This window comes from Paramisgurnus dabryanus, chromosome 3, assembly GCF_030506205.2.
Source record: "Paramisgurnus dabryanus chromosome 3, PD_genome_1.1, whole genome shotgun sequence".
Lineage (NCBI taxonomy): Eukaryota > Metazoa > Chordata > Actinopteri > Cypriniformes > Cobitidae > Paramisgurnus > Paramisgurnus dabryanus.
Window position 1 is genome coordinate 48,293,099 of NC_133339.1, and position 23,871 is coordinate 48,316,969.

The 23,871-nt window shown below is 38.2% G+C and overlaps 1 protein-coding gene across 2 annotated transcripts; it reads right to left on the reverse strand.

Moving 5' to 3' along the window:
- Nucleotides 1–171: 171 nt before the first annotated feature.
- LOC135750357 (phosphoribosyl pyrophosphate synthase-associated protein 1) lies at nucleotides 172–22,130 on the reverse strand. 2 transcript variants are annotated; one of them, XM_065269166.2, is made up of 11 exons: nucleotides 21,829–22,130; nucleotides 21,254–21,306; nucleotides 19,532–19,598; nucleotides 19,103–19,275; nucleotides 18,720–18,835; nucleotides 18,568–18,623; nucleotides 18,170–18,315; nucleotides 12,708–12,746; nucleotides 9,641–9,711; nucleotides 9,255–9,401; nucleotides 172–1,337 (listed from the first exon to the last, which is right to left on the reverse strand). In XM_065269166.2, the coding sequence occupies exons 1-11, from the start codon at nucleotides 21,909–21,911 to the stop codon at nucleotides 1,179–1,181; spliced, it is 1,110 nt and encodes a 369-aa protein (XP_065125238.1). In that variant the 5' UTR covers nucleotides 21,912–22,130; the 3' UTR covers nucleotides 172–1,178. The 2 variants fall into 2 exon arrangements, with proteins under 2 accessions (XP_065125238.1, XP_065125239.1); XM_065269167.2 differs by lacking the exon at nucleotides 12,708–12,746 and having other exon boundaries at nucleotides 21,829–22,129.
- Nucleotides 22,131–23,871: the final 1,741 nt, after the last annotated feature.

Consider the following 23,871-nt stretch of genomic DNA (forward strand, 5'->3'; position numbering starts at 1 on the left):
AACATCCAAAAAATATAAAACCGTTAATATTGAGCGAGTAAGGGCACATCAAAGATTGAAATCAATACATTTTACAAACAAATGAAATACTTCACAGCTCAACTGTATCCAAAATGTATCAAAAATACATGTATCACAGTTTCAGTAGAATAGAGAGACAACTGCACATCATAAAGCAAATCAATTGTGTTTATTTACAAAAATAAGATTGCAAATCAACAGCAGGTAAATTCTAACAAAATTGTAAGTCGTCCATAAGGATCGCAGATCAGGTTAGCACTACTGCAAAAATATATGTAGCTATAAGAGCTGAGAACCGTATATCAGCCTCAAATAAGGTTGCCATAGCAACCACTCTAGCTCTGACAGAGACATGAAACCCTGGGAATGTTGATTTATTTTGGACCGCCAGGCCGATGTGGTGACTACAGTTTAACATTCGACTGATGAACACAGTTGAGTGATAGTGAGAGACAGCAGTGTAGCGGTGCTGATAAAAGACATCAACATGAACCAATAACTCAACGCAGAAACAAAGCACACAAATGGAGAATCAGGACAGACCCCATGGCATGCGCATGCTTTTTGCATCCGTCTGCAATCCTGGTCTGCCTGGTTTCAACAGCATACTGTATTTTACATATAAACGTGCCATATTTATTGTAACTTACATTCCCGTAACAAGATGGTTTACAGATGATTTTACCCTTCTCTATTGTTTTACAAGAGAAGAATGAAGAAGGAAAATCTGCCAAATAGCCAATTACAGTTTACTGCTTAAAAGTAGTTAATACTTCACATATCTGCACCAGTTAACTCGATCATTATTACGAGTATGGTTTCAAACTCAGTTTTGGAATCGTAATCTTCAATGTTTTACAAAAAAGCAAAACAGACATACAGAAGTAAATGAAGATTTGCACAAATCAAGTTCTATGCTTCGGAGTATAACCACACATTATTCATAATGACAAAATTTACTGGTTTCAGTAACTCTTCATTTAATTTATATAACCATCTGCATCAATTCTGTCAGTTGTCAATATGAGCCTATATTGATAGTTTTGAAGAATAAAAGGTTTATTTGGATAATTGGAGTATACTGTTATATTGTTCTGTGACTGACAGAGTTCACACGCGTCTACACCTCACTTCTGTGTCTAACACATATCTGTTGTTTAGTCGTCTACTGTGATGTTACGGAAAAGATAAGCCATGGACTCTCCATTGTGAATGCGTCTGATAGCTTCGGCCAAGATCATACTGACGTCTACAGTTTTGATCTTGGGACACTGCAGTTTCTGCACTTCATGAGGAACGGTGTTGGTAACCACCACCTGAAAAAGTATTAAAATATTTTACACATATTATAATCAAACATCTTTCATTTTATCTTTGGCAGACATCATGAAGCTTAATTTTCAAATTCATTTATATGTAAATGTGTTTTTTGTATATTAAAAAGAATAATTGCAATAATGATTAGAATATCCAATTCAGCTATTCTGCACATTAAACCGAAAGTGTATCTATCAACTAAAAACAATTAGGTGCATTAGTGCTCACCGCAAAAATGTGTTATTACAGAGTGGGCAGTCGACTCGTGTGTGTTAAGTGCGCTAGATCCCATTTTATGTGGGGACGTGCACTGCTTTTTTTTGTAACTTTCCACTACTGAAATAAAAAACCTTAAGGCGATTTTGACAAAGCAGACACGTCTATGCCACATCTCTATGATCCAAGCATGTGAAACAATTCATATACTCATTTTAAAGTATGGAATGTTTACTTGTTATAATAAGAATTAATTTATATAGGATTCAAAACTATTGGCTTATATCAGTTGTGAATGTACCAATGGATGAGGAACAAAATTAAAACCTTAAGATTTCTGTTTTGTTTGTTTAACTCTTTCCCCGCAACCATTTTTTTCCAAAAGTTGACATCATTTTTTAGGAATTTCACAAAATTTTTTAAGGAACAAGCCCACATTTTGGTAATTTAGCTTATTCACCGTATCCCCATAGTTGGACAAGTCCATACATACTGTATCTTTTTCATCCCCGCGCGTGCTGTAACTCTGTCTGACGCACCCCCGCTAGCCTAGCTTAGCACAAAGACTGGAAGTAAATGGCTCCAGCTAGCATATTGCTCCCAATAAGTGACAAAATAACGCAAACATTTTCCTATTTATATGTTGTGATTTGTATAGTCACATCGTGTACAAAAAAACATGGTTATAAGAGACACAGCCATCTTTAAACCGTTTACGGGACGCACGGATATGAAAAAGTTATGTATGGACTTATCTAACTCTAGGGGATACGGTGAATAAGCTAAATTTCCAAAATGTGGGAGTGTTCCTTTAATGCCTTGGAGGATCTGCTTTTAAAAAAAACAAACAAACAAATATTTCATGCCATCTTTATAAGTTCTTTTTATCACCTCTCAAATATGGGTAGGTTTTCTAAAAAATACAGCATTTTAAACAAAAAGCTAATACAATTAAATTTTTGTGGAAAGATTTTGCACCTGGTCCCGGTTTTTCAAAAGTAATCCACTAGGATTTTGGATAACGGATTGGATCAAATCTTGAAAATGGGTTTTTCAAAAGAAAACACGGATTACATAATCGCATTAGATCACGTAATCCAATCTTGGTTTTGATCCGGATCAAAGCTTTAGTTAGTTTTTTTTCAAAACTTTTTTGTAGGATTTGGATCTCTTTGATCCAAAATATCTGGATTAAACTGATCCCATCAAAAGGGTGGATTCAGCGTGGATTTTATGCCCAAAATGTAATGAAAACTTAAAAAATGTATCAAATAATACTATATTTGGATCATGCAGTATCTTACCGTACAAGATATCCTATTTATTCATAATGTTTTAATTTTATTTGTTTATCTGTCAGGCTACAGTGATACAGTAGGCTTTAACGTATTCAGCCTTTCAGAATAGGCCTACAGCAAAGTAGAAAGAGTTTGGCCTCATAAAATAATCCCCTAAACAGCTGTCAAAATTGACCAAAACCAATACATTTTATTCTATCACTAATTGATATATGTATATATTCATAGGTGTGATTGGCAAAGGTCAAAAAAGCAGGAAAATATATATATATATATGATGAAATACAGTTGAAATATAATTTGAGCTCAAAATTGATCGATCTGAGTGGACAATCGTCAATCAGCATGGGCAAGTGCCACCCTGACAATTATGTAGCCTTGCCACTGCATCAGACTGAACAAAATCATTTTGTGCATTTAAAGGTAAATACATCAATGCGGTGCATTTTGAGAGTACAAATAAGCAGGGTTTAAATTGGGCTGTCCGGGGCTATGATTTGCGCGAGCAGATTACATACAAAGTCAATGCAAAGACGCAACCAGGCGCGTCCTGGCACAGGGCGATGCAAATGACGCGAATTGGGCGGCGCAATTGCCGCGAAAACACGCGCTTTCCCCTTTAAACGCGTCTTCGCGCAAGTTATGCAACTCAAGCGGAAAAAACTCAGAACTTCTAGAACGCGCTCTCACGCAGGATCATTTAGCGAGAGAGAGAGGTAAGAATGGTGCCCACGTCGAGAAAACCTAATAGAAGACTAGAAACGTGTAAAGGATTAAAGTATTTGTCACTCAATTAATTACAGTATGTTAACTGGATAACACTGGATATAACTCATTGTATAGGCATAGTTTAATAAAATAATGTATTTTGATTACACAAATCAAACCTAACTATATGATTGTTTTAGCTGCTGACCAGCATAGGGAATCTCTATGGCTAATTTATAAGAAATGTAAGAGTCTTTTTGGGTATCTTATGCCTAAAATTATTCAAGGAGGTTGATTCTTTTAACTTCCTTTAAAATGTGACCAATTGTGCATAATGACTTGTGGAACAAATGGATATAGGGTGTCAAACTCATAGATTTGCATCATTTAAAATTCAGATGCTCTTTTTAAAATATTTTGGGTCAACCTCTGCCACAGCTTTAAAGCTGAAACTTATCAAATCCTATCAGAGGTCCAGAATGTCATTGAAACACACCAGTGGCTTTGCTATCATCAGTATTCAGTGTTTCCCACAGAATTTTGAGAGACTTGTGGCGGTGATGACGTCACACTCTAATTAGCATATTTGTGACGTCATCACGTCTTTGCGTTTGATCCGGTTTGATCGAGTGTTGGCACCTGAAATATGTTTCACTTCTACTCTTTGATCTGTCACGTTATATTGCATTTTAAAACAACTGATTGCTATTATTTACATAATATCAGTTCTGTTGTCAGACATAAAATGAGCAGACTATAGCCTATTCGGGATGGGATTAGTTTTACGGTTGTAGATGGCGTAATGTAATTTTACCACAGGACGTCTGTAATATTGATGGTCAATTCGGACGGGATTAGAAATCTCAGTTAAACATTCAGAAGTGGGAGGGGTAACTCGATTGCGCAGCAGGTCACCTCTCTCGTCGTCATATGCACGTTGCTTCTTGATATCAACATGACACAGACGAGAAAAACTCGAAACACTGTGTTTAATTTCAGTTTGGGGAGAACGTCAGTTTCAGGAACAGTTCTGTGCCTCTGAGAAGTGAATTTGACTTTTTAAAGTTTGTGTCGTGTTATTCAGGAAGTGACTTGCCAAAGACTTGTTTTTTTCGCCTAGAATACAAGTAAATGCTTAAGCGCTTTTATATTTGAAAGAAACCCGCAAAATAACAGGAAATTACGAAACGTACGTGCATGTTTACAGCTGGTATATAAATCACCATACATTTACATTGAAGTCTTACTGCTGTTGCTCTTCTCATCAATGTCTTGTTATGAGCCCCTTTTCATTTAAATGCGAGTTTTATTGTCGCGTATAGCGCAGACAATTGGGTGCAAATTCAGAAATATGAGAGAATACACAGTAACACAAAGTTACTACACAACACGTGCACAAGCATATCGCATTATAGAGAGGGAGAGAACGGGTGTGTGTGGGAACACTAATGCTAACCTTTCGTCAAGTCATCGCCGTCTTCTCTGTCAGTAAAATCTGTGACTGTTGACGTTTACGCGAAAAAGCAAGTATACGGAGGAACGGAAATTGTAACACCGCCACCTTTTCACGCTCATGTGAGAGAGAGAGAGAGAGAGAGAGGGAGAGGGGCGCGAGCTGCATGCAACATAGAAAGGGAGGGCGCGCTGGGTGCTTGCAACAATGAATTAAGACGTTTTTAAACAGTAAAATATAAATGTAAATGGGGATCATGAAAAATCTATTTGTGGCGGCCAGCGCTGATTCTGTGGCGGTGCGCCACGAATTAATCAACGTATGGGAAACACTGGTATTAAACATGTTACCCCTCGAAGTACCTCTCCCCGCAGAGCCCCCCCACATAACAAATCCCAATTTAACCCCTGCAAATAAGTGACTAGATCTATGAGGATTTTTATGTTCTTCAAAACAAATTTGTACCCTTTTAGTAAAATCTTTGGTTGCATTAATAATAATAAGGCACACAAGCCACATACACAATTTGATAAATGAGATTTGCCAATTGGTCAAAACATGTTTAATGTTTATAGAATAATTAGTGGGGGCATTAAGTAAAGATTAATTATTGATTACAACATTTGAACGCTGAATTTAAAGTGGATACTGTAACATTAAAGTTATTTAATTCAAATGTTGTGACTTTCTGGAAAGTGCATTTGTCTTATGCATAGTTCTTTTGGCACAGTCGAGCTACGCGTTTCACACGCACGCGCACACACACAGGGAAACCAGATCCATGAATGTGTGTGTTTGTCATTATATTATTCTGTAATCGCAAGCATTACTGCCAGATTCACAAACCATTAAGAGCAGCAAATACAGGCGTGTGTTCGTCAGGATGACGTTGGATCTGATTCGCGCAACTTATATGCGTGCGTTAACGTAAGTGATTACGGAATAATAATGCAAGCAAACGTTTTGACACAAATGCAAGTTTATATTGATATTGCGAGACAGCATTTCACCTCGACGAGAAATCTGATATTTACATTACTGGCATATAGCGGTCTGATTTGAAACGGACAGTTTTGTCAAAGCAGCAAACAGGTTCTCTTAATTTCTTACTACTAAAATGATGTTTGTCTCTGCCTTTTCCTTCTATCCATGCCCAGCGCCACTGATTTAAGCAGACCTGCCAACCTTGGAAATATTTTTTGAGTACAGTAGCATTGGCCGAAAGGACAGAACACGGGTTTTTAACATATAATTTAACACATGCACGCACACACACCTCTTGGTAACTTTCAAGGTAACATGCTGCACATTGCACTCACTTTTTTCCCCATCCTGCCATAATATGCTTTAAAAATAATTATAAATGTGAATAAAATCATGTTTAACTAAACTTTCCATACATGGTGATTAATAACATTATTAATGTTAAATACTGTATTCTCCAAAGTTTAGCATGTCTGCACAAACACTGTTAAAAGTGATATTACTGTTAAATAGTGGGAGATGGTTAACCCACAAATGACATTCGGTTATCATTTACTCAACCCCATATTGTGTCTAACCTTTATGATTTCTTTCTTGAGTGAAACACACAAAAAATAGAGAATTTTTTGTTGTTTTTCCCTGGACCCTGACTAGCAAAAAATACAATGGAGTGGGGACCAGACACTGTGGTTATCAACACTTTAAAATAACTTGTGTATCACACAATAAAGAAACTCATAAATGTTTGGATGGTCTGTTCTGTTATGTAAACTATGACTGAATTACATGTTTTAAGTTAACTATACCTTTAAGACAGTATTTTAGAGTTAACACTGCTTTAAATTCAACCATAACTGTGACAGTAGTGCTGTTAACTGTATGTCTGTCTTTAATTTATTGTAGCTTTGTTTACAGTACAGTACATACGGCATAGGCACCTATCACGTGGGCGCTCGAGACACGAGATATTCTCCATTTATAAACTTTATTTGATGTGGTTTGTATATGACGTTTTATTTTATTGACAATTATCAAGAGCGCGTTATTTCAGAACGCATTTAATCCGCTTCACTCGGATGTCAGGTGGATTCCCTTCACTGAGAGTGAACTTTCCGTTTTTATTTGACTAAAACTGGATGATCTGCCCAATGGTGAAATCATGTACTTTTTCGTAAGCGCTCAATGATAAATGATGCCCATTTACAAATCAGAAGTATTGTTAGCGCATCTTGCGGTCAAGTGCACGTTATGAAACGGAGCCCGCGCGACCGTCGACTTCATAGGATTACGCTAATGCATTATTTCATTATTTTTTCATCCACCCTGACCAGTTTACCTTAGTGGGTCAGACGTCTTGACTCTCCGTTGAAAAAGATGGTCAGAAACTGCGGGTGGAGGAAGGAGAACACGCTGGATTTTGTGATTCCATCGATAGCAGACTCTGATTGGCCATACGACTTGTCAATCATCCCCACTTTCTATGTGGTGGATGAGCCCAGTGCTATGATTGGACATATTTTTCTTTTTTCTGTTGCTTCTTTTGAGTACTTCGCGCGGCAAAGGGCGTCATCAGGTTTTTGCGTAGTTTAGAGTGACAAATCGTACCACCGTACTTTGAGGTCAAAATGAGTACCTGCTACGCAAAATTTCAGTCACCGGCTGTGCCCCGGTTCTGCTGAATTTGTCTCAACAAACTCCTGTTACAGGTTGGCAGGTCTGATTTAAGTCCTTTATCAATTAGGTCGTCTTACCTAGGCTTCATATACATACTCTTCATCCCGCTGACAACGTTAACTTATGACATCTCCGCGGCATCTGCAGCTGGATCTTAGCCACACCTCAAAGACCCCTCCTCATTCTACTTCTGATTGGCTAGTTTGTTAGTTTGGTTGAGAGTGAAAGATGTGTTCCTCTCATTCTATTTGTAGGCGAACGCATGATTTTTTTTATTCGCAGCCAAGACCACACGCCGGATCTGACTGCAAGCTGTTTGGTGAGCTCTGCTTTGAATAGAGTTTGATCATGACAAATAAATAGACTACTTGCGGAGTGATATGCGGTCATTTATAACGGTGCCTTGCGACCCCCCCCCCCAATTAAACAAAAAAATTGGATTTGCATGATTCACGAAAGCCTCATTTTCAGGTCGGAAAAGCCGGAATTCCGGATTTTTCCGGAAGAATCACACCCCTGTATATTATATTTTCAGTGTTTGTGTTGGAAGTCTCAGATGAGCGGACTCCTGTTTAAGCACTGGTTATCCAGATTTGGTGATCCTGAATCATGGATCGCAAAAAAAAGGATTACTAAATCTGGATCAATTTTATCCAGATTAAACCTTTTGAAAAACTGGGCCCAGGTGTTAAGATACAATTTGTTTAATTAGATCAAAACAACGCTAAAGACAGGTGTAAAACAATTTGAGCTTTTCCACATTCAATCACTATCAGAGGTAGTCGAAAACACTTTAGACCGGATTACTTTTGTGATGAAGATGCGCATGTGGTCAAATGTGTCCAAACAGCCTCAAAACAGCCATAATATTATTTTGCGTCCTTTTAAACCCGTAATTTCTCCCACTCACATTTAAGCGAAACGGAACCATAGACCACCCGCTTACAGTAATCAGGACAGAAGCGGTCAAAAGTGGACAAAAGAGACAGATTAAAATGCCAGGTGTAAACGTAAATGTGTCTCTCTTGTCCACTTGTGATCCGATCGACCAAAACGCATCTTAATACCAGCACCACCTCCTGCATAATAGCAGAAATATAGATTATCATAAAGACTCGTATTTGCCGGAAAAAGAGTTTATAACAAAAATGTTAATGTAATAATAATGCTTAAAAAAGACATATTTATGAGATCATGTTTAATTTAAATTGTCGTGTTTTTATATTTTGTTGTAATGTTAAAAGTGCAAACTTCTTCTACCCGCTGTTATGTGTTGGTTTTAGCCTCGATTACTCTAAATCGCCCCCTATGGTTTCAAAGAATACTGCAACAGCGAGCATTCAAGTATAAACTAGGCTTCAGGTGTTTTTCTATGCCAGGTGTCACCAACCCTGCTCCTGGTGAGCTACCGTCCTGCAGACTTCAGTTCCAACCCAGCTCCAACACACCTGTCTGTAATTATCAAGCAACCCTGAACACCATTAGCAGCTATTTCAGCTGTGTTTAATTAGGGTTGGAGCTGAATTCTGCAGGACTGGTTGGTGAAACCTGCTCTATGCCGTGTCATTGGGGAACAGACTCACTTCATCTATAGCAGATTCCTCAATGAGTCGTGGAGCATCTGCAGACAGGAGCCCATGAGTGGCCATGATGTAAATCTTATAGGCTCCTCTCTCTTTCAGAATCTCAGCTGCGGCCACAAAGTCCTCCACGTCGTCTATGATGTCATCCTACCGGAGACAGCAAACAACTTGCAGTTATCTTATTAAAATCTACAGACTACCTCAATTCCTGGCAAAGCAACTTAAGAAACAACAACGTACAGCAATATTTTTATATCTCTTGGAAATCATTTTATTTTTACAAAAAGGTTAATGAATGAAACAAAGTCCAATTAAACTTAAATGATGCTAATAATAGTTAACAACTTATTTTTTTACTTTTCATAACATGTGCAAAAAATTCTTACAACAATGATGGCAATGCGACCTCCAACGTCTCCGACGACAGTGATGGGAGGTTTCTCCTTGGCCATCATTACTATAAAGAAAAATATCAACTTTGTCTTTCAACATATTCATTTCAGGAATTTCATCATTGATGTTAGATAAAAAAAATAAAAAAGTCAATTAATCACATTCCACCATCAGAGTAGATTGGGTAAGATGGGCTCAAGTGTGTGCATGACTAGTGGTTGACCGATATGGTTTTAATGGCCGATATTGAGAAAAGCAAGGCAACCGATATGAGGCCGATAACACAAATGTGATTACAGGAAATGACACAGAAAATTGGTGAAACTAAATAAACATTTGTTAAGCATAATATTTATAAATATACACACTTAAAATATAACATATTTGCAAGACAGTAAAAAAAATCCCAAATATCGGCCGATATATCGGCCACCGCAATATATCGGTCTATCACTATATTAAATCTCATGCAAAATCTGAGTCCTACAGAGACAATTTAAGACATTGCATAAGATTTTTACTCATTGATGTATGCTTTCCATTTTACCCCACCTACATTCAAAAATCCACATTAGTAATAATAAAACTCATTGTGGCACATGCCATGCAGAAATCAAAACAACCTCTTGGTCTGTCAAATAGTGGCATTTAAATGGCTAGAAGTGCTGGATCTAAACTTCATCTCTGAGTTAACATGACAAACTTCAGGAGGCTGTTCGCAGGGCTAATGTCACTTAGTCAGAGGAAAGACAAAAGAACACACAACCAAAACACACACACACGCACACGCGCACGCGCACGCACACACGCACACGCGCACACACACACACACCAACCCAAGTAAAGGCAAGAGAAAACTGGAGGGTCAATCTAAGAATACACAGGGGTTAAAAGGGTTATACATGCCTTCAACACATGCCTCTTATTGACAACGCAACCCATAAAAATCAACTTTTATATAATATTTTTGTATATTGTAGACTTGCAGACCGTCACATTGAGCAGCGTTTAACAAACCACATCTGGTCTCAAAAGTCTCAAAATATGTACCCATTAAATGATTTGGGGTCAATATCCTCTAGTAGTAGATCTAGTTCAGTTCTAGTTCAGTTTTTAATAGAAAGAAATTATGTAGCTGTCTCACAGCTATGAGTGAACTTTTTAGTTGCTTTAACTCTTTCACCGCCATTGACGAGATATCTCGTCAATTAAGAGAAAACACTTCCTCGCTAATGACGAGATTTTCCGTCTTTCCGCAATACCGCTATTATCCACCAGGTGCGCCCTTCCGCAACTTTTTAAACCTGGAAGTATTGCCCTATGGCAAGCTGCTGCATGTCTGTGTCTGTTTTAAAGATCGCTCTGAATGGGATCTCTATGAAAAGTCCGTCACAAAAATTGAATTATCTTTGCTTTTTGCTCAAAATGTGGTGTTTTTGCAGAAACCTACCCATATTCAAAAGCTGATTACAAAAGAACTACTGAAGGTAGGATGAAACGGTTTTTTTATTTGAAAGCAGAGGGTCTGTTCTTTCATTTGGTATATGTTTATGTTTATGTATGTTTATATATTTAAAGAAGAACATTTTCTGGAAGGCATTAAACTTTGGTGAAAATCATGAAAAACGCTGGCGCTGGCTGGCAACTTTTTTTTAAAACGCTGGCGGTGAAAGAGTTAAACAAGCCCATCCAATAGTATTGCACCTGCCGTGCTTTGTGTTTAGCCAAGTTCACTTATAACAAATCAAAAGATGTTATAAGTGAACTTGGCTAAACACAGAGCACGCAGGTGCAATCCTATTGGATGGACTTGTTTAAAGCAACTAAAAAGTTCACTCATAAATTTTTGGTGTTCCCAGAGTGCGCATGTGAAGTTTTAGCTCAAAGTACCATAGATTAGTTTATAGTATAGCATTTTTTAAATGTAAACTTTGTAGGTGGGAGGAAAAACGTGCAGGTTTTGGGTGTGTCCTTTAAAATGCAAATGAGCTGATAGAAGACAATCACTTATCGCCATGATGGTGGTTTGTTGAAATTGAAACTCAACTGTGCTGTCAATTATTTCTCTCTCTCTCTCTCTCCCTCTCTCTCTCTCTCTGCACATGTCAGTGCACAAATGTCAGTGTCGTGGTTGGATAGTGCAGATTAAGGGGCGTCATTAATATAATAAGACCTTATTTTGACATCACAAGGGGAGCCAAATTTCAATGACCTATTATTTCACATGCTTTCTGACAATGGTTTACCAAAACTAAGTTACTTGGTTGATCTTTTTCACATTTCACTATTTTCTATGTTGATGGAAGCACTGGGCACCCAATTATAGCGCTTAAACATGGATAAAGTCAGATTTCCATGATATGCCCCCTTTAAATATGCAAGAAACTAAATTCTGACACTTCCTTGGCTAAAACGCATGAACAGCATAGAAATAAGATGTATGTTTGATCCTATTAATCAAATAAAAATAATGCTGCGAAATATTTCTATAAGCTCATGCGGAAAAAAAAACATATGCCGACCAACCTTTATGTTTTTCTACAGTATTTATCAATGTCATGCATTTTCAAAATGACGCAGAAGTACTGGGTAAAAGCAGGTCATTGACCACTGTTTAAAAACTTTAAGGATTTTTACAAGCAGGCATGATGCGTTGATTTGCGAGATCAGCCCGGATCATAAAGAAAGGCAATTTATTAGGACAGACATTCAATGGTTCCTTTTCTGAACAATGATGTCTACGTGGATTTTGAAAGTAAGCACTCCCTCTGAGGCTTCTTAGATCTGTTTCGAAGCACGCTGAAGTTTACACATGTATTTTATTACTGCTATTAGAAACCAGTGTTAAACATACTGGATGTTTGACTCTACAGAACATCTGTGGATCTGGCAACCAGCAGAAATTTTCTATTTTTTTTCCACAGTAATGGTGTGTGTTCTCATGGTTCGCTTCAGAGTGCTTGGACTGCAGATGCTGAGAAACCTCAGTCACAGCACACATGCAATAAGGAACCATTTCAGCGTGTTCCCTGCGGTAGCAAACAGAGTTAACCATCATACTTGGGAGCTCTATGCCTGGGAACGGAGCTTGTTGTTTGCCTATTACCAATAAATAAACATCACGTTAAATTAAAATCCACACACAAATGATAAAACATACAGAAGAAACCAGAACTTTAACAATCCACACAACAAAAAAACCTTAGTAATGTATATAAAAGATTTTAAAAAGCTTTAATAAAAAAAGATAACACCGTTGTACTGTTGAGAGCAAGAAAGGCTCTTTTAAGGATTGTCAAAGTTCAATGTTTTGGATAATATTCATTTTTATTAGGGTTAATCTAAGTCTTACAGTAAGCAAGATATGTTTTAAAACTTTGAAAAGGGTGAAATATTTTTCTATGATAATATAGCTGAATATAGCGTTAAGCTTGTTTGAACTTTACTTTTGAAAGAGATTAAACAAAAACATACACTGAACAAAATTATAAACGCAAAACTTTTGCCCCCACTTTTCATGAGCTGAACTCAAAGATCTAAGACATTTTATATGCACACAAAAGGCCTATTTCTCTCAAATATTGTTCCCAAATCTGTTTAAATCTGTGTTAGTGAGCACCACTTCTTTGCCAAGATAATCCACCTCACAGGTGTGGCATATATCAAAAGGCTGATTAGACAGCAAGATTATTGCACATAGATATGTACACTAGATGTTGCCTTGGCTACAGCAGTTCATTGGACCGAATGCATCAAATATAGCCGCCATCTTGAAACAGGGAGCCCCGCATCAGCGTCATTGTAGGCAATGGTGTTACAGAAATAAAATCACCATAAATTGTCATGAATGCAATTTTCTTGGTTTTCTTTTGGTTCGTTTCAACAGTCAGACATGTATTTAGCATCCATAAGTCCAGAAAAAAATTTAAGCTTTGATATTATGAAAATCTACTTTTTCTAACTATAATGCATAGTGCTAGTAGGCCTAACATCCATCACAGGACAAAAGTCCGGCATCGTCCATGAATTGGAAGTACAGGCGGAGATAGCAGCTTTACCTAGCTACTTCCTATGACAAGACCCCTGTTCTAAGATGGCGTCGGTTTTGACGCATGCTTAGAACCCCAAGGCGACATCTAGTGTATATATCTATGGATTATTGCACATGTGTGCCTTAGGCTGGCCACAATAAAATGCCACGATAATATGTGCAGTTTTATCCCACAGCACAATGTCACAAGTTATATGTTATACATCTTGCTGACTGCAAGAATGAAACACCTGATTCCACTCATCAGGCTCCTTCCAGAATGTTTGAACATTACCTAACACACTAACAAGCTGTTTAACTAAATCAGGTGTTTTATATATGGAGACATCTAAAATGTTCTGGAAGGGGGGGCCCGAGGACTTGAGGTGAGAACCACTGCTATACAATAAGCAATCTCCAAAGGCGTTTCAGAGAATCAAGCAGTACATCCAACCAGCCTCACAACTGAAGAGCACGTGTAACCACACTGGTCCAGGACCTCCACATCCACCATTTCCCCCCCAAGATCATCTTGAAAACTAGCCACCCGGACAGCTACTACATAACCATAGAATTTTTGCACAAACTGTTAAAAATATCTCAGGGAAGCTCATCTCCATGCTCGTCAGCTTCATCGGGGTCTTGACCTGACTGCAGTTCGTCGTCATAACCGACTTGAGTGGGCAAATGCACACATTCAGTGGTGTCTGGCACTTTGGAGAGCTGTTTTCTTTACAGATGAATCCTAATTTTCACTGTACTGGGCATATGGCAGACAGCGTGTATGGCATTGTGTGGGGAAACTTGTGGAAAGAGTGGTCTATGATGTCATTATGATATGGGCAGACGTATGTTATAGACAATGAACAAAGGTGCATTGTATTGATATTTAAAGATACCGTGACGAGATCCTGAGGCCCATTGTTGCGCCATTCATCCACGACCATAACCTCATGTTGCAGCATGATAATGCACAGCCTCGTGGTGCAAGGATCTGTACCCAATACCTCAAAGCTGAAAAGTTCTTGCATGGCCAGCATACTTACCAGGCATGTCACCCCTTGGGCATTTTTAGGATACTTTGGATCGGTGTATACAACAGCGTGTTCCAGTTCCTGCAAATATCCAGCAACTTCACACAGCTATTAAAGAAGAGTGGACCAACATTCCACAGGTCACAATCAACAACCTAATCAACTGTGTTAGACAAATGGTTGTCACACCGAATACTGACTGGTCCCCCCCCCTCTACAGTAGAACTGCACATTTAAGAGTGGCCTTTTAGAGGCTGTTTTCACTTGGCATTAACATGCGTTTTCGTCGATCGGATCACAAGTGGACGACGTTAATGCCAGGTGTAAACGGTGTTCAAAACATTTTGAGCTTGTCCACTTTCGACCACATCCAGAGGTAGTCGAAACCACTTTCGATCGGATATCTTTGGAGTTGCGGAATGCATGTGGTTGAATGTGTTCGAACAGCCAAACGCGACCGCCTTCTCTCCGCCCATGTATCTAATCTTAGGTATTTAACACAAGTTTTACGTCTTTTTTTTTACTTCTGGCGTGAACATACGGTGAACAGCGCTATTTTTAGCCTTTCATTGATAAAACGAAATCGTCTGATCTCCATAGTTTTGTTTTGAAAGCTTGTGAAAATTGCGCAATCCTATTTCATCAATTGCGCTGAAAAATCAGAGAAAGCTATAACATATACACGTACAAAACTCTGTGCAGCATGTTTACTTGCTAAACAAGCAGTGGACTTAATATTAGTTTGCGTCCATATAAACTCATAATTACTCCCGCTCGCGTTTGAATGACAGCAGAGAGACTCGCCCACCGTCTCACAGACCACCCCCTCACAGTATTCAGGACAGAAGCGGTCGAAAGTGGACAAAAGAGACGGATTTAAATACCAGGTGTAAACGTAATGTGTCTCTCTTGTCCACTTGTGATCCGATCGATGAAAACACATCTTACCAAGTGTAAACAGCCCCTTAGTGAGACGAGCCTAATGCTGCTTACACACCAAATGCAAAGCATCGCGTTCCTTGCTCTAGATTTCTCGTGGTATTTATCTTTGCCTTTTGTGTACATCAAAAAAGTCTTAGATCTTTGATTTCAGCTCATGAAAACAAAACCTTTGCACTTAGTATATTTTTGTTCAGAGTATTTACTTTCACTTTTTTATGGCAGAACATTGGTGTTGTTTTTTTGAACTAATATTTGTACCTATCCACAGTGAGAAGGAAAGATGTAACAACTTGATCTTCCAACTTTGGACGGTTTGGAAGAGAACAGTGCTGTCTACAGATGTATGGTATCAGTTTAGTAAATTCTGTGAAAGCTAAAGGGTTGGTTCACCCAATAGTGGAAAGTTTGTTGCTTTCACACCCCCATGGACAGCAATGCAACTCACAACTTTCACAGCTCAGAAAAGCAGTAAAGGCATTGTTAAAATAGTTCATGTGACTACAGTGGTTCAATTTGGTTAAGAATAGTTTGGTGCTCAAAAGGTTAAGGCCTGGTTTTACCTCACCTTTTACGTGTACATGAGGATCAGCGTACAGTGCGCATGAAGCAAAATTCATCTTCTGAACAATGCGCATGCACGTCAAGAGTATGTAGGAAAGGAGGGGTATTGCTGCAATTTGCCGCAATGTGCATGCATACTCTGCCTGGTAAGGAAGTATCCTTGAGCCTTTTAGTGCTCATTCTACTCCTGCATGTAGCCTAAGCCATAGCCTCGACGCCATAGGCTATGCTGATGTGCAATTACACATGCAGAGCACTAGAAGGAAGTATCCACGCGTGTAACCCACAATAGCAGAGCTGAGCAACTTGCCCAGGAAACCCACAAATGAAGCTTGTATATATTATTTGCAGTTTGAGTTAAATATCACATCATAACTTAGTTTTTCTGTCACAAGCGGACATGGTATGAGAAAATGTGACGCAGATCTTTTTGTCCTAATGGGAGGGGTTCTAAAAGACCAGTCACAGTGCTTGCGGTATACGTAGCAATGACGTGCTATTACATTTTGGGAGAGGTGCACGTCAGGCTACTGGATAAAGTTTACGTCTCTGCATAGGCTACGTCGTCCAATCGACCTAGAAGTACAGTATAAAGGCTGCTTTAATCTCCAACCCGTATCACATGTATGCTCAACACATCGATGGAGCAGTCAAATGAGGCATCTATGTATACATATGTCTATGGCTGACGTGTGATGCCAGTGTTTAACACATGTGCTGCTTTCATGAATATGCATCAGAGACTTTTTGAGCACAAAAAGTATTCTCTTCGCTTCATTCGCTTCATACAGGTTAAACCACTGTAGTCACATGGACTATTGTAATAATGTCTTTGCCTTCCTGAACCTTAAAAGTTGTGAATTGCATTGCTGTCTATGGTGTCTTAGATTTCATTAATTATGTTTGAGGATAAACGAAAATGGTTTTAAGTGCATTTGAAAAAAAAAATCTGTACCTTACGATTAAAATATATCTTGATTCTCCCTAAAGCTTTGCAAAGTGACTGCCAATAAACACATTCATTACTAAACACACTGTATGAATCTAACGTAAACATACCCAGGACACATTTCAAAAATAAAGAAGGCAAAAACAAACATGCAATGATGATAAGACCATTTACTAGAAGTTATAATGTATGTTTTCCTGCAAATGTCACACCCATAATACTGGAATTGACATAAATATAAACCATCATAAAGGCAGTTTCACAAATGTATGCATGGCTCAAGTTAAATAATATATAATTTTGTTTGCAATATGGTGGAATTGGAAATATCACTAAAAGGGCTGAATGTGAGATCTAGTTGGAGAATAATGTCAAAAATTAATATATTATAATGGTTTCATTTTCTCTTTCTTTTGATTTTAGTGTGACTGATGACCTAGATGACATTCACCCATTTACCAGCGGTGCACCGATAAATGCCGATATACACTAATAATACGTGGCCGTTAACTATTCTGAAACGCACAACCGATATTTTTCACAGCTATTTCATGTACTACGACTTTTGATCAGTAAGTCCTTATCGATCTGAAATCACTGTTTATACCATGCATTTGAAAAAGCAACACATGTCAAACATAATCATTATACAAATTCTTTGTTATCATAAAAATACCTGAAAAGGTTTGAAGAACAGCAATATAAATATATCCTTAAGCCATTTCTAGAGCTGCGTGTCATAGCTGCGTGTGTATGGTTCTTCGTCTACAGCGAATATTGAGTTTCGGCACGAGAGCGCCCTCTGGCTTTTGGATGTAGCGGCATTTCAACGTAATTCATTAAGAAGCATAGCAAGCATCATCGGCCGATATATCGGTGCACCCCTAGCGTTTACCATTTTAAGCCAAAGAAATATGAGAGTAGTGGGAGAAGCTTATCAGCTTGGGTCTTGTTAAATCTAATGACCTGGCTCAGAAAGCCTGTTCATGCATGTGTTGGTTCTTACATGGCAGCTCTAGGCCGGGATGTCCGGTGCTGTTGCGGACGCAGGGAGGAGAATGCCGCCCATCTGCCATGTCTGACTCTGAACACTGAGCTTCACCGTGCATGACGGCCAGACCGAGACGCAAACGCTCTGCGTACGACTGAGCCCTAAAGAGGTAACAAATAAAGACAGAGAAAAAATTTCAATGTACATGTATTTATCAGACACCTTTAACCAAAGCAACTTGCACAAAATAATTTCACATTAAAAAGTGAATGATGATTGGTCACTTTACAGTCTGTCAAATGACGGCCTTAGCTTCTTTTTCTGAGCCTCTCATGAGGAATGTGGAAAATAAACACTTTACATTTTGGCCAGACCCGCTCATAACTATAACAAATACAACTTATGTTGGTTACCTTTTGGCAGCAGATGGGGACTTGGCTACAATGATTGCATTTCTGTAATCAGGAACCTACGCAAGAAAGATAAAAAAATAGGAAAGACATAAAGTTAACTGTTTATTCTGTTAGTAAAAGAGGAAGGTAAAACATGTAAAACAACAGCCCACCTCCTCCTGAATGTACTGCAGTAGAAACGGGGACGCCCGTAGGTTATCCACAGGGAATGTAAAGAAACCCTGGATCTCTTTCTGATGCAGATCCATGGTGATTATGTGCGACAGCCCTAGTTAACATTGCAGATTAGACAAGCCTGCTAAAAACCACACTAAAATGACATCATAACTAGGGATGCACCGAATGTGCAAGCGAAATTATTTAGCCTAAAATAGCAAAAAAATAATTCAGTGTCCTGCCGAACAAGTGATAATTAGGAAAATTAAAAAAAAAACATGTTCGGTTATTCTGTATCCGGCTAATTGTTTTTTATTTTATTCGTTTTTGGCCAAGAATGTTCCTTTCAATGCATCCCTAATTTAACAGAAGGCATTACCTGCTTTGGCTAACATGGAAGCAAGGAGTTTGCACACTATAGATCCTCTCTTTCTCATCTTGCACTGTTTACTATAAGGGAAGTATGGGATCACCCCAATGATATTCTTGGCGCAGGAGGTCTTCAGTGCAAAGGCCATAACCAGCAGCTCCATAATGGCTGTGTTAACATCTCTGAGACACAGAAACATGTATTTAAGATCATCGTTCTTTAGAAGTGCTACCACATATGCAGAATCTGTATTAAATAGCAAGATCAACATATACATGCACATAATATACAGTTGGATCTTAGGGTACAGAAGAAGCTAAGAATAATGGGTTATGATAAAACACAAGGGGATAATAAGTTTAAACTAACTCGTCTAACAAGCAAGAAAAGTGGTTTCTTGTTGTTAATTCAATAGAGTATTCTTCTTTTGACTCTTACCTGGGAATGGTTTGAATGATAAAGATTGTTTGTCCTCTAACAGACTCCTTGATCTCAACTCTGGTTTCTGTCAGATAAAAACATTGACAGAGTGTTTATCTGGTGCTGACAAAATCATTTAGTTAAATATCTTGAGGGACATGTCAGGTTCTTTGTTTTCCCAAAAAAATCAAAAGTAACTAAAAAAATATTGCTAAAGGAAAATTAGGCATGGACCCCTAAAAAAAATGTATTCTCATTTTAAATGGATAGTTCACCCAAAAATTTAAATTACCCCATGCTTTACTCACCCTCAAGTCATCCTCAATGTATATGATTATATTTTTCAGACCAATACAATCAGAGTTACACAAGAAAATGTCCTGGCTGTTCCAAGCTTTATAATGGTAGTAAATGGTGTTTTGATTTAAAATCCCGCGCAACTGGCACAAATGGCAACCCCAGCTCCAAGGTTTATAATGGTAGTAAATGGTGCTTCTGATTTGAAGCCCAAAAGATCCATCCATCCTTTACAGAAGTAATTCACAAGGCTCCAGTGGCTCTCGTACTCCACGTCCTACAACCTGCATCGGTCGTTATCGGAAGCTAGTAATTTTTGTTTGGAAAGTTTTAAATATTAATCTTTTTCTTAGAAAAATCACAATGATTTGCCCTGAGGCTGTAAGGATTACTTCTGTGAAGAATGGATGGATATTTTGGGCTTCAAATCAGAAGCACCATTTACTACCATTATAAACCTTGGAACTAGGGTGGCCATTCGTGCCAGTTGCGCCGGACACATCCCGAACATGTTTTTGGGTGCGTTCTCCGGAAATCGTATTGGTCGACCGCATACGTCATCAAGGTTTAATATTTCAGGTTCAATTTCAGAAGAGCAACCTTTACATTTCAAGGTAAGAATTAAACAACAATGATTGTATGTCTTAAAAGAAATAAATCTTAATTTTTTAATGTATTTTAACTGAAATGTGAGAACCTCGATGACGTTTGCGGTCGAGCAACGCGACTTGAACCGAAAACATGTTCGGGACGTGTCCGGCGGAACTGGCACGAATGGCCACCCTACTTGGAACAGCCAGGAAATTTTCTAATATAACTCATAATCATATGCATAAAGAGTGGCTTGAGGGTGAGTATATCGTGTGGTAAATGTCATTTTGAGGAGCACTATCCTTTAAAGGCGGCGTGCACAGTTTTGAAAAATGCTTTGGGAAAGGGAGCAGGGACGAGTACCAAAACACACTTGTAGCCAATCAGCAGTAAGGGGCGTGTCTACCAACCGACATCGTTGCCTGGGTTGCGTATGTTTGAGGAGGGTCTATCAAAAGAAGGTCCAGATTCTAATCTATTGGGGTAGGGGTGTGTTTGTTTAGGTGATTTCAAATATCAACATTGGCTTTCAGAGATCATGCAACCCGCCTTTAAGGATTATTAAAATGTTTACAAATGTTGATTTACTTAGAGACTAACGTTACACAGACACTTCTCATTCCTGTAATGTGTCAGAATGTTTTACTATTCAATTAAGTTCTGTCAATCTTATTATTGAAAAACAGTAGTAAAAAACAACTGATAATAAAAATCAGGACACACTTTTTTTTTTAAAGTACAACTGTGAGACAATCAAATTATTTTCATATTGTAGTAATGAAATCTTTAAATTTTAACATGAAAGGGTGTTGCAGGTCAATAACAGATATATCAGTAAAGCATGTGATTTACCTCTGTTCGATTCCTGGTAAACAACAGACTTTCCCAGCTCAACTCCAAGACGCCTGAGGTGCAGATATAACCAGATAATCAAGATTGATATGCAATGACAGTGTCTTATCGTTATGAATGTAACTAAACAGATTATTTTCAGTCACAGTTGTCTTCAATGAATGTAGCGATTGATTGATTTTAGGACCAGTCAGTCACATGATCTGGTTGCGATTCAAACCCACTACTACTGACTAACTTTACACTGATTATTATCACTCTCTCTGACTGTACCATTTACGTCAGACAATGAATTAGCTTTCTACTGAATACGACATATGGATGTATAAAATACACTTATTGGCAGCAGAAGTATCTACAATATTAAACCACAAGCCTGGACCCTTTAGGGGGGGGGGGGTTCTTTGCACTTTGGAATCAAATTGATAATGTCAGGAAAACAAGGCCAGATCGACCTGTCATGTGCGTTTCTACAGGCCAAAATTACACATCACATCATTGCCCATCCATACAAAAATACCAAGACCTTAATAAAGGATTGCAGGTGAAATGTTATAATGTAAAGTGATACGTACTCAGTGATCTTCTTTGCAAGTTCAGTGCATGCAGGAGTAGAGTTTGCAGAGAAGACACGATAACCGCTTTTAGCCACGTTCATGATCAACTACCTAACGACCAAAGACAAATCTAACGGGTTTCTAAGGTCTGTGGATACGACTACAACATATATAATATCCTATGGTTCCGTCTTCATGCAAGCAAGCGAGTTGTGAATAGGGAATGGGCTGAATGAAGTCCACCTGCCGTGTGTGCGTCTTCAGAAGTTTCCTGCAGTTTCCAAACAACCGATCACTGTCTGCGACTTCTGCTGATGTCTGTCAACGAGAGACGGACAACTGAGGCCCCCTACTGGCCTGGAGGAATTACACAATTTCACCTGCTCAGAATCCATGGTTACAGCCCTTAACTTTTTTCGTTTAAATAATTCTCTGTGCACCGTGAAATAATCTTATCTTTTACATGTAGTTAGGACACACATTGTACAATGTCATTTGCAAGTCCCATGAGAGCAAACAACAAACTCAATTCTCTAATGCCATATTGTGTTCGTTGAACCACTACTTTTCTTATTATAGCGATTCTCAAGTGACTGGCTAATGTCAAGTCATTTTATACAATCATAGAGGTTGCTATACATTCGGCTTGTTCGACTTCATGCAGAGCCGCAAGAACTGACATGCGGGAACCGTCAAAGTACCGCGAGAGCGGTAGAGAATTCATATGGAGAAGTATAATTTCACTCGCTCTCGCGGTACTTTGACGTCATCCCCACCTGTCAGTTCTTGCAACGGGTTTTGTATGTTTTTTTTATTGCAAAGAATACAGAACATACTTACAGAATAGTAAACGTACATTAAAGCCACAATCACATAGCACAGGAAATAAAAATATAAAGAATACAATTCTACAACAAAAATCTTACACTTAACAAACATACCAATATCTTTCCAGAACTTCTGTGTGTAGTGACATGACCAAAATAAATGTACCATTTATTCTTTAATTGGAATGGCAAATGAGAGGAAGAAATTGTAAAAATCCTTGTATGTTTTCTTTTAATAAAAATGTATTCATCATCAATCTTTATTACAGACTCAAGGTCCAGATAAAACAAAAGAATTCTACAGACAAGACATTAAGACAAGATAAACAACCCACACAATAAATAGCTACAGAATACAACAATACCAATGTCTCCAAAGCTTTGACTGATATCGTGTAGTATTCACACCTATATTAGAAAGACCCACAATAATCTCATTATCAGAATCATTTAGCCGGCAGATAAATCTATACATGAGATTTCGTAACAGTGCTTTGAAAGTAATTACTCTAGCACTCACAAACATTTCACTTGCACTATGCCATCTAGGTCTCTTAAGTAAAATTCTCATTGCATCATTATATGCTACCTGTAGCTTCTGTAAACTTGATGTTCTATAGTTAAACCACAGGTGAGCAGTATAAAGTGTAGTGCAAAATGCTTTAAAAAGAGACACCTTCACCTTATCTGAACAGAAACTAAACTTACGTAAAAGAATATTTTCGCCTACATGTACATCATACGTATAGTAGTTTTTGTTGGGTATATTACTGATCATATATGTATTAATATTATATTAGGCCTAAGGCCTATTGTTTCTACACAAGGCTATAAGACACCCAGTTAAACTTTCGTTTTATGAGAAAAGGTCGAAACGACCGATAAACAAGAAGACGTCGTTTTAGATTAGTTAACTTTCGTTTTCTCAGTTTCCTAATTAAAAGAGACCAGGTGTGATCCTGCGATTATACCCCGATTGTTCTTGCCACGGTTATTTTGAGAAACAAGGTCGAAACAACCAATAAACAAGAGTACGTCATTTTAGATTAGAGAATTCGTCCAGCTGTACTTCGCTACGTTAACAATAAGGTATCTGTGCAAGCTAGGCCAAGGCCATGAGAACCAATAAGCTGAATATATCATTTTAGATACGAGGAAGGATTCAGCTGCACTTTTGCTACATCAAACAAATAAAATTAATTGTGCCAGACCGAGACCAATTAGAAGAGTATAC

What these genes read in the sequence shown, in the direction of transcription:
- LOC135750357 (XM_065269166.2), bottom strand. Translation starts at nt 21,911, where the DNA reads ATGAACGTGGCTAAAAGCGGTTATCGTGTCTTCTCTGCAAACTCTACT. An exon ending in TTACCAGGAATCGAACAGAG is followed by an intron (nt 19,599 to 21,253) that starts GTAAATCACATG and finishes TTTATCTGACAG; the next exon opens with AAACCAGAGTTGAGATCAAG. An exon ending in ATCATTCAAACCATTCCCAG is followed by an intron (nt 19,276 to 19,531) that starts GTAAGAGTCAAA and finishes TCTGTGTCTCAG; the next exon opens with AGATGTTAACACAGCCATTA.